The following is an 11,014-nucleotide window of genomic DNA, read 5'->3' as shown; positions in this document are numbered from 1 at the left end:
GAAATAGAAACACTTCCTTCTCGAAGCGAGAATGCCATAGACAATATGTGGATAGAGCGTGTTAGGTGTGTCTGTGTCCCTATAGAGATTTCCTAAAACTCCATGAGGAGAAAATGTTTGTATGGCTCCCCATAGAGATCACTGCACCCTTTATTTCTGGGGTCGCAGAGTCAGGAAGTGAGAGGAAATCCTATGTTACCAGAATAAGGCAGGTTTAGGATTTTTTTTTGCTGGAGTTGGGCTTTACTTCTTTCACGTGGTTTGTTGTGTGAAAATAAGTGACAGGCTCTCTTATAGAGCCCAGTCAGGAGCAGCTGTTCTCTGAACTCCCGCCAGGTGTCACCACCCTCTTGAGGCCCAGCGCTGAGAGAACAGGTCTAACAGCCCGACCAGATCCTCTTCATTCACTGCGTCGCCGCTCGGGGAAAGGTCACTCAAGATGGCGGCGCTGGCTGTGCTGAGAAGGTCGGCTCCCGCCCGGCTTCTATCAGGTGCGTGACGAGTTCCCGCCCCAAACACCCGCCACTGCCCGCGCGTCCGCTTCCCGCTCTGGTGGCGCGAGGCGGCTGGGCGGTGTCTTTTCTCCCCCCTCTGCTCATTTTCCCGCGCAGACAGGCGCTGCTGTCCTCTGTGAGGGAGTCATGTGAGGACGTCGGGAAAGGACGTGTCCCCCCTCCTCAGTGTGGGGTCTCCTCCTCCTCACAGCAGCACTGTCAATGAAGTCTCTGTGTAACATATTATATACATCTAATCTCTCCAGTTATTCATATATCACCTTTACTTACAACCCCCATTAGACTGAGGTGTAATAATTTGATTGAAGTGGAATCATTCCCTCACACCCCTTCCTTTAGACTGAGGTGTATTTACCTAGTGGGGCATTCTTGGAATTTTTCACACTTTTCTTTTTATTTTTTGCTCAAATTACTTACTCCCAACATGATATTTTCTGAAAGGGCATAAAATTGTCTGTTGTAATTTTTTCCACTTTGTTTAGCATTTATTAAACGCACGTTTACAGGTTAAAAATACACTTTTTTTTCTTTCTTTAAATTTGTGCAGCGTTTATCACAATTTTTGATAATTAAAAAAATAAATACATATATATATATATATATATATATATATATATATATATATATAATTTGTGGAGCATTTATCAAATGTACATTTTCCGGAAAAAATACACTTTTTAGTGCCCACAAACTATAATACCCACTTTTTTGGTAAAATATAAAAGCGGATGTTGTGTCAAGTAAATAAATACCAAACATGATCAAGATTTTCAATTTTGCACGTCCGTAAAATGGCAACGAACCACAGTATTTAAAATGTTGTTCTCTAAAAGCCTTCACAGGTTATCAGTTTAGAGTTCATCATTAACTAGGCCCTAGAATTAATACTCCCACTCCGACCTTCATGGCGATGCCTCACGTGTGGTGGAATCATCATTTTTCATATGTGTGCCTAACCTGTGTGTGTGGGCACAAGCGGATAAGTCGTTACATCTGACTGAAAATTATATTGTACTTCACTTTTTTTGTTTTTTATCTGTTCGATAAAATGGTCGTATCGTTGAGGCTAGGACAAATATAAATCTATAGACTAGACAGGAGAGTGACAACAGACGTATAAATGGCATGGTTCCTTACAGACATCACAGTGGAAAGAGAATTAGTGTGGTATATAAATCCAACCATTGCATAATATGACATCAGCTCTGTTCACCCAATATTCAGTAAATATGTGTATAAAGCTTAGGAACGTAAAAGTGTCCAAAGCTGTGGAAAGCTCTGCCAACCATTTAGCCCAAACCTTCTCATATTTGCGAGGGCAGCCTCCATTAGACCCCTTTCAAACTGGGGCGGTGCTGGTGTTAGCGGTACTTTACTTCTGTTTATAGCGGCGCTTTTAACCCCACTAGCGGGCGAAGATAGGGTCAAAAGTGCCCGTGTTGTGGCACTGCCCATTAATTTCAATAGGCAGGGCGTTTTGGGAGCGGTGTATACACCGCTCCCGCACCACCTCAAAGATGCTAATTGCAAGATTTCACACTGGGGAGACATGAGAGGTGCTATTTTTAGCGCTAAAACGCCTGAAAAGCTTTCCATTGTGAAAGGGCCATTGGCTCGCGCCACTGTTAATCAGATCCAATGACCTGAGGCCGAGTCCGGGATTCTGTGTCTATAAGACCCCTTTCACGCCGAAGGCGTTTTGCAGGCGCTATAGCGTTAGCTATAGCGCTTGCAGAACCGCCCTCAAACTGCTGCTCTGTTGTCTCCAGTGTGAAAGCCCTCAGGCTTGCGCACTGGAGTGGTGCGCTGGCAGGACGTCAGGAAAAGTCCTGCCAGCAGCTTCTTTGGAGCGGTGTGCTTACCTCTCCTCCACCGCTGCTCCCCATTGAAATCAATGGGGCAGTGTGGCTATACTGCCGGCAAAATGCTGCTATTGCGGGTGGTTTTAACCCTTTTTCGGCTGCTAGCGGGGGGTAAAAGCGCCCCGATAGTGGCCGAAATGCGGCACAAATCCGATGGTAAAACGCTGCTATTCGCGCGGCAGTGTGAAAGCCATCTAAATGCACATGCTGGACTCGGGAGCACGTCTGCACGGTAACCCCCCCCCCCCCCCCACCCCGGGATAGGAGGTTTTCCAATGTGGGGAGGAGCCACGAGCGCCATTCGGGGACCCCAGAATTTGAGGATCGGGGCCACTCTGCAAAACTAACTGCACAGTGGAGGTAAGTATATGTTTGTTTAAAAAAAAAAAGAGGGTTTACAACCCCTTTAACTCTAATCATCTAAGCATTGAATTTACACAAAATTCTTCATCCAGGTAGTATAGAGCAGTGATGGTAAACCTTGGCACCCCTGATGTTTGGGAACTACATTTCCTATGATTCTCATGCCATTTGCAGTGTAGGAAAACAAAGGAACGCCGCGCTTGACAAAAGAAATTAAACAAAAAAACTAAAAAGAGAAGCAGCAACCCAAATGTTATACTACATTTGGCATAAGAGAAAAAAAGGAGTGGGTTGCGCTACAGAAAATAACTAAACTAAGAAAATATACCCATGTGAAACAACTCACAAAAAAGTTTGAACTTAGTGGTGTATTTGTCGCATACTAAAGAGGGATTAGAATGCGACAAAAAATAGACTATCTAATAAAGATAGAAAATCCTAAGTCAGTAAAAATAGCAGATACTTCTTAGTGTGGTTATACAAAGAATACCCTTAATAGGAGTGAATAATCAAATGAATATGGAATAATGCAAGCAAAACTCTGCTAACAAAACCCAAACGCATAAAAATAAATGAAAAAAATATATTACACCAATGATACCTAAAGATTGAAATCGTATTGGGTATCAGAAAATATATATAGTGAAAATAAAAAATACCTTAAGTAATATTCATATAAAGTGAACCTGCAAAAAAACAATATAACATCCAAAGGTCTGTTGTCTTAGAACAATAGTGAAACAATGTAACATCCAATGGTCCGTTATCTTATAACATTAGTGAAACATGAATATGGAAATTGTTTGAGAACATAATGAAAATGGAACAATGTTCAAAAAGTCCATATACAGTCTCTATTTGCAAGGTTTCCCACAGTGAAGTAGTGACAGTAGAAATATCCAACACGAACGTGACTTGTGCTCAGCCTCCACCAATGATATTATTGTCGCTTACCAGAAACGAATGGTTCCTTATTACAGAGAACCATATAGAGCAGTTGACTGATTCCCCCAGTCCAGGGTCTACACGAATGAAATGTAAGGGACTTCAGAGCCCGCTCGTCTCTCGATACACTCCCGTTCGTGGGTTTACATAAAAGGCAATGAGACTCACAATAGTGTAAAACCCAAATATAACTTTAATTGAACGTAAAAGACAAAAGTTTAGGTGAGCAGCATGGGAAATGTAGTTCCAAAATATCTAGGGTGCCAAGGTTCGCCATCACTGCCATAGAGTATTTAGATATGATCCTGACAGCTAATGTGGAGGATGTTCTAGTTTCCACTAAAATGTATAGAAAATCATGTGCTGAAAACTTTTACTGGCTTCCAGCTGCCATCCCTCACACGCTGTTGGGGATCTGCCTGTGGGGGAGTTTGTCAGAGCAAAGAGAAATTGTTCTTCACAGCATAACTATATACAAGAACGCAACATTGTTTCATATAGATTAAAAGAAGGTAAATATAGTGAGCTTTTGATACAGAGAGCTGATACAAAAGATCATGACACTCTGATTCAGGATTCCTCCACTTCTAGCTTTAAAGCGGAGTTCCACCCAGAAATGGAACGTCCACTTATCGGATTTTGCCCTCCATGGCGTCACAATTGGCACCTTTCAGGAGGGATCAGATACCTGTCAAATCCAGGTATTTGCTCCCACTTCTGGGCATAGATCGCCAGACTTTCTGCAAAGAACTACACCATGTCCAGCCCCTCACAGGTCCCCAGGGACTATTTAGAACGCAAAGCGTGACTCGTGCATGCGCAGTAGGGAACCAGGAGTGAAGTTGAAAGTCTTCACTTCCTGGTTTCCTTACCAGGAATGGCAGCGGCGGCACCCGTGAGACGGTGACCTGAAGATCGCATAGGGTGCCGACATCGCGGGCTCCCTGGACAGGTAAGTGTCCATCTATTAAAAGTCAGCAGCTGCAATATTTGTAGCTGCTGACTTTTATTTATTTTTTTCCCCCCAGGCTGGAACTCCGCTTTAATAAGCGATACCCTTGTAGAAAAGGGAAAGCCATACATTTTGTCACCACTTATTTGACACAATATGATCGAGTGATGAAGATTATAAAACGTTGCCTGCTCATATTATATGCAGATAAAACACTTTATGAGATTCTGCAACAAGGTTGCCTTTTCTCTAGTAGGAAAGCCCCCATTCTAGGCACTATTTTGTCCCCATCGCATTTTCGTTCCCAAAGACATGTGATGCAGGAACCCGAACTGGAATCGCACTGGTTCCCACATCGCAATAGGGTGACCCTAGCCTTACATATACTGTGTTTTGCTTACATTTAGGGCTGGGTCACATCGCAGAAACGCACTCCAGATCTGCATTTTTGAAGCATTCTGGTGTGTTTTTGATGCGTTTTCGGATGCATTCCAGATCACTGTACTGGGGTCTGGTGCATTTTTGATGTGTTCCGTTTTTAGGCATCTTCACCACGTCTAGAGGCCTAAATGCATTAAGTTGCAGCCATGCGATTTGGCTGATTAGGGCATTGTGTTACCAAGCGATTGAACAGGCGTACCTAATAAAGTGGCCGATCAGTGTATGTTTGCAGAAAAAATTATCATAAAAACTGTGTGCAAAAAGTTGCGCACAACTATTCATGTCTGTGGGCAGTTTGGGGGGTGTCAGGAGCTTCAGACTCTGACCATGTTTCACTCTAAATATAGGTATAACAAGTGGTTTTAAACCAAAAATGTAATGTGTTGCAGCTAGCCAAGCATTCAATGTCATGGCTGCTTTAGCTTTCTTTTTTTAAGGCTGTTTTCACCTGGTGATCTGGCCAGTGATGCACGTCCTGTATTGGTGGAGCACAGGGGCACCGCTGGACAGTAGCATTGTCAGTCGGGGGGGGGGGGGAGGGAGTGTTAGATGTACTAGCAGATTTAGGTACACTAAAGCCCCATACACACGATCAGATTTTCTGCTGATTTTGACCTTCAGATTTACCAAAACCATATAATATGAGGTCAAACCTTAGGAGTTTCAATTTGTATGCAATCAGGCAGGCCCTTGTACTACATTGGTTTTGGTAAATCTGAAGAAAAAAATCTGCAAAAAAACAGAAAATCTGATAGTGTGAGTGTATGGAGCTTAAGACTATTGAAGCCAAAGTCCAGCTAACACTTTATAAGCAGTCCCTTTTTGGGATAAAAAGTAGATAAAAGCTGATCATTTGAAGCACCCCTGTTAGTCTTAAATGGTTTGTCTCAACTCTGTACATGAAACACCTTGCAGGGAAGCTTGTTCTTTTGAAAAACAGACTTACCGGCCAGATCATCAGATGAAAATAGCAGAAGGCCTGAAAAAAAAAAAAAAAAAAAGACTGCAGACCTCCTAATATAAGAATTGGTAAGCTGTAATATAATGTTTGCTTTCAGGCTTAATACTACTTTAAGCCAGCAATTCACAACCTTTTATCCTAGAGGAAATCCTACAATAATTTTCATGTTAACCCTTCCTAAGGTTTTGTTCACATGGTGCCATTACATGCAGGGCCTTGTTTTACCGGCACAAGAATGCACAAGTTTGGGGACCCACACAATTGTCATATTGAGGCACAGCGGCTGTGTCCATGCAGCCACCGTGTTCCAATGAACAACAAAAGGCCTGCCGACACAGAGATGAATGCCACACCTGTGTATTCCTGTGCCAGTAAAACACGGCCCTGCACAGCACACATAGAATCACCCCATGTGAATGTGGCCTAAAACACTTCTCAATTGGGGGCAATGGATAAATGCCCTTTACGTGAGTGATCGTTGGGAAGAATGCCCCCTTGCGGGGCTGGCCAGAATTGCACTCTAAGCTCCCTGTTTACACGCGTGCCAAATTGCAGGACGAGTCGCATCCCATTATCGGCAATAGAACTGTTCAAATTGCTGCGACTCAGAAAAAGGTTCCTGCACTACTTTTTGCTGGTTTTATTGCGACTTTCATAGACTTCTGTTAAAATAAGTCACAAGCTGCAATAAAATCAGAGGTGCAAATTCCACTGATCTGCGGCTTTGAAATTGCACTGAAGTAGCGTGATTCCAAATGCACCAGTGTGAACCAGGGCTAAGGGCTCATTTATACTTTCTTCAACTTTACCACATTAAAGCGCCTACCTCTTCAACATGCTGTGGTGATTTTTTTTTAACCTTGGGTAATGCCGGGTGTGTGTGACTTTCAATTTGTTTTAAAGGGTCACAGTAGTACCCCCCACTCAGCAGATCCCCAGCTAATTGAGGCCCTTGTTCAGCAGATCCTCAGCTCATTGATACCCCTTTTCAGCAGATCCCCCAACTCATTGATGCCCTCGTTGAGCAGATATCCGGCTTATTTGTACTCTCATTCTAATGAGACATTGTTAATTTCTCGTGCTCCGGTCCCCCAGCTCTGCTGCTCATTTCTTTCTCTCCGGTCCCTGTTTTACCTTCCCCATAGCCCTCCCATATTGCACACCATGTGTGCCATCTGCATATCTCCCAACTGTCCCCGATTTTTGACGGGCTGTCCCTGATTTGAAACAAAGTCCTTCTTTCCTCCTGATTTGTCTTTTATTTTGGTCTGATCTATATAGTTGTATATAAAATGCACTACTTCTCTATCAAAACGTGTTTCCTGGTGCAAAACCTTTCCTCCAATTTCTAAATTGCTGCATTTGTAAATTCCAAAAGCCAATATAAAGGAATAGTAGTGGTAAAAAAGCAAGTTTAACCAATCCATTATTTTTTTTTGTACAATTTTCCTTTAAAGGAGGTGTGGCAGGGGGTGTGTCCTATGCCTATGAACTTTTGCTAATAGGTGTCCCTCATTCCATCTCAGAAAGATGGGAGTTATGCATCCGCTAGTTGCTCTACTCCGGTCAGCACCCCGCTCACCTTCCTGCTGCCCACCAGATGTGATGCCTGCACCAGACACTTCCAGAATATATACACATGAACTGGAAATGACTGCTGATGTCTTTCTGGTTCACTTGGTTTCCCAGTGCATCCTGGGATATCTCATACCTGCTATACCTTCAAAACAAAGCAAATCTAAAGCTGAATAACAGCCTTTCAAAAGCTGCAGGTGCAGCTTTTGTCATAGACTTCTGTGGAGTCTTTTGAAGTGACATGGGGTATAAGGCTGCATTCACACCTGAGCGTAGCGTTTTCAAGCGTTTTTTGCGGCGTTTTTTTTTTACCGCGATTTTGTGCAGGGCAAAAGGTCACCAATGTTAAAAGAAGAAAAACGCACAAATCTGCTCAATTTGAGCAACAAAAAAGGGTCCGGAACTTGTTTGAGCTTCAGGCGACATGTAGTGGAGATGTGAACCATCTCCATTGAGAATAATTGAATTTTTCCCCTCTAGCGTTTTGTAGCTTCAGGCTTCAAGCTACAAAACGCTCAGGTTTGAATGGGGTCTAAGTTTTATATAATCAATATTGAGACAGTGATTGCTGTATAACATGTCATCCACGCAAACTTGTGAATAGTTACATTTAAAGATTGAGCATACACACATTATACAGTGTTTTATATTAGAGACACTATTAGTGTATCGTAAGATTTTATTTTTTATTTAATTTTTTTTTGAGATTTGTCTTACATTTTTGCACTAGAAAAGCTGACCTCTGTAGTAATGGAACTGATATTTTAAACTGAGATAATTTTATTCTGCAGGTATTCTGTGTGTCCATAGCAGGGTTCTGGCACCATGGAGGCAGCATCAAAGTAACCGGCATTTCAGTAATGATAAGATCCTGGTGGAGATGGATGAATCTACTGGTAAGAGAAACAGAAATATATGCCACGCATTGTACAGGCTTTTGATTTGTGATCAAGTGGCAATTGCATTTAATCTCTGCCTGCTTCATTTTCCTAATGGAAAATCACCAAAAATATGTGAAAATTTTTTTTTTCAGAATGTAGGACTACCAAAGGGTGTTCTTCGTGAGAGCCATCAGTGCAGATTTAATAATTAGAAGCCACCTGTCTCATGACTTTGGAGCCATGCTGCACTCCTGTCAGTAGTTGTGACAAAAACAACAAAGTGCCAATAATGGCTGACTATTTTAATACAACTTCGTTAAAGTGTTGTAAAGTCATGTGTATTAATTACTTTGATTCTCTCTGTTTTAGGTACCTGTTCAGTACAGATGGGGGTGTGTGTGTGTTTGTTTTTCAAAAATTATAATTATAAATACCTTATTTCCAGAGCCCTGCTGTCCTGTCATGTGACCTCCCTCTGCTTCCCTTCCTGAATAAAGCCTATTACATATGGGCTGAATGGCAGGCAGCATTTGGCCCGTGTGTATGGCAGCCAGTCCAACAGGAAGGTCATACCCGAAAAAGGTCTGCCAATTGGTGTTGCCCGAATATTCTGGTGGGGGGGAGGGGAGATACTATGTGCTATTGTGTGTCAGAACACAATGGCACAGCGGAGAAGAGCAGGGGAAACCCGCATCCAATTTGCACATATGTGAGCCCAGCCTAAAACTACCCTATCATTGGTGTCAGTGGCAGTACAAAATGCCCAGTCAGTGGAATGGAAGCAACAAATGACTTCTTATTGATTATCAATGGGAGTAAAAAATGTCCCATCATTGGCATTGATGGCAGCATAAAACACCCCATCATTGGTGTCTGTGGGAGTAAAAAATGCCCCAGTCAGTGGCAGAGGTATAAATGCTCTGTCATTGGTATTTGCCGGGCAGTAAAATGCCCTTTGATGTTGGTAAGAGTAAAAAAACGCCTCGCCATTGGTTTTAATAGTAGTATAAAATACCCCATCATTGATGTTGGCAGGAGTATAAAATTCCTGTTCATTGGTGTCTGTGGGAGGAAGAAATGTCCCATCATTGGTGTCGATGGAAGATCTAAATTCCTCATCATTGAAGTTAGTGGGAATAGGGACCACCATACCCCAGCCTTGACATTATTGATGTTCAGTGGCACTTACCTTTTTTTGAAGGCTCCCTGTCCCACGTCGCCCCTCATCATAGTGTCATACCTGGGACTATACAAGCACCATTAAATAGGAACTGCAGTCTCCTCACATAAGTTGTAATAAAAACATCTTTTGCCATTCTGACGCTTCCCTCCAACCACTTTGCATATTCTTTCATATATACTGTGATTCTGTACTTGCCAAATATGCTGCAGAAATCTCCCTTCACTGAGTCTGGCTGCATCCGTTTTCACTGTGGTTAGATGAAGCTGCTGCCTAGTCACTTCCTGGACACAGAGACACACCTGCAGCTCTCATTGGCCCTCTTATGACTCATCGACACCTCCCGGCAAACTTTCATGAGAGAGAACTGTGCATGATGTCATAAGCCTAGGCTTTTTACCAGACAAGAAACTGGAAGTGGGCTGTATATGGTATTTACTGGTAGAAATTTTTTTTTACTATCCAAGGTTAAAACAACAAGGGCAGAAGATTTAATGGATGGAGATATAAAGAAATGACTGACGGTCCACTTTAAGCGGGAAATCACTTTGTCTGATAGTGCCTTTGGTAAATTCCCGGGTGCTGGCACTCTACATTCAGCAGCCTTCTCAGCTTGCAAAAGAAAGCCCTGCACATGGCTTTCTCATTGCAGGGGCGTGCTTTACAGCAACCAGCAGACTGCAAACTTTCCATGGGAGATAGTTTGAGGACCGCTGTTATAGATCATTTCATGGTTAGTGTTCTCTTCTCAAGCATCTAAACATTAAAATCTATGAAGTAACATAAAGGAATTATTTATTTGTAAACCTTCTAGGATTAAAGGATAGCCTCATATTTTATAAACATTTTGTTAACTGTCCTTCCATATATAAGGCCCACTACAGACCTTTAGAAAAGTGCCATTCTTTATGGAAGGGCCATGGCGTACCCAGCCTACTCCATCTGTAACTGGCCTGCAAGTATTTGGTTTCTGTATTACAATCCAGGGAGAAAAGGCAACACATACAAAGTACAACACACATTCTGGTGTCTAAAAGAGGTTTACAGATGAGTAAAAAAAAAGAAAAATAACACATTGTGTGTGATTGTTAGCTGGTGTCAAGAACCTCCACAAAGAGGACATTGTTAGAAGAGGTTTCTTTTCTTTTCTTTTTTTTTTTTCTTCCTTGTTCCACAAGTCTGACACAATAAATATGATTTTAAATTCTATGTTTAATGGTGAATTTGTGTTTTTTCTTGGAGTTCTTATTGAAACGAAGTTTACTGCATTGAATTTTTTTCCTCTAACCGCCATTTAAGTTGTCTTCATTGAATTAAGCATGGCTCATTTCTACTTGAG

General features: G+C 42.2%; 1 protein-coding gene across 1 annotated transcript in view; it reads left to right on the top strand.

Annotated features, from left to right (window-relative positions):
* The first annotated feature begins 338 nt into the window (after positions 1 to 338).
* The window catches only part of ECI1 (enoyl-CoA delta isomerase 1), a 29,787-nt gene continuing 19,111 nt past the window's right edge, over positions 339 to 11,014 (top strand). The window contains exons 1-2 of the mRNA XM_077449248.1: positions 339 to 491; positions 8,406 to 8,510. Coding sequence (XP_077305374.1) covers positions 440 to 491; positions 8,406 to 8,510 — 157 coding nt within the window. The 5' untranslated portion in view covers positions 339 to 439. The remainder of the gene's footprint in view (positions 492 to 8,405; positions 8,511 to 11,014) is intronic.

This window comes from Lithobates pipiens, unplaced genomic scaffold (assembly GCF_037356315.1).
Source record: "Lithobates pipiens isolate NorthernLeopardFrog02 unplaced genomic scaffold, aLitPip1_a1.2 Scaffold_22, whole genome shotgun sequence".
NCBI lineage: Eukaryota > Metazoa > Chordata > Amphibia > Anura > Ranidae > Lithobates > Lithobates pipiens.
This window is presented reverse-complemented; position numbering and strand designations above follow the sequence as displayed.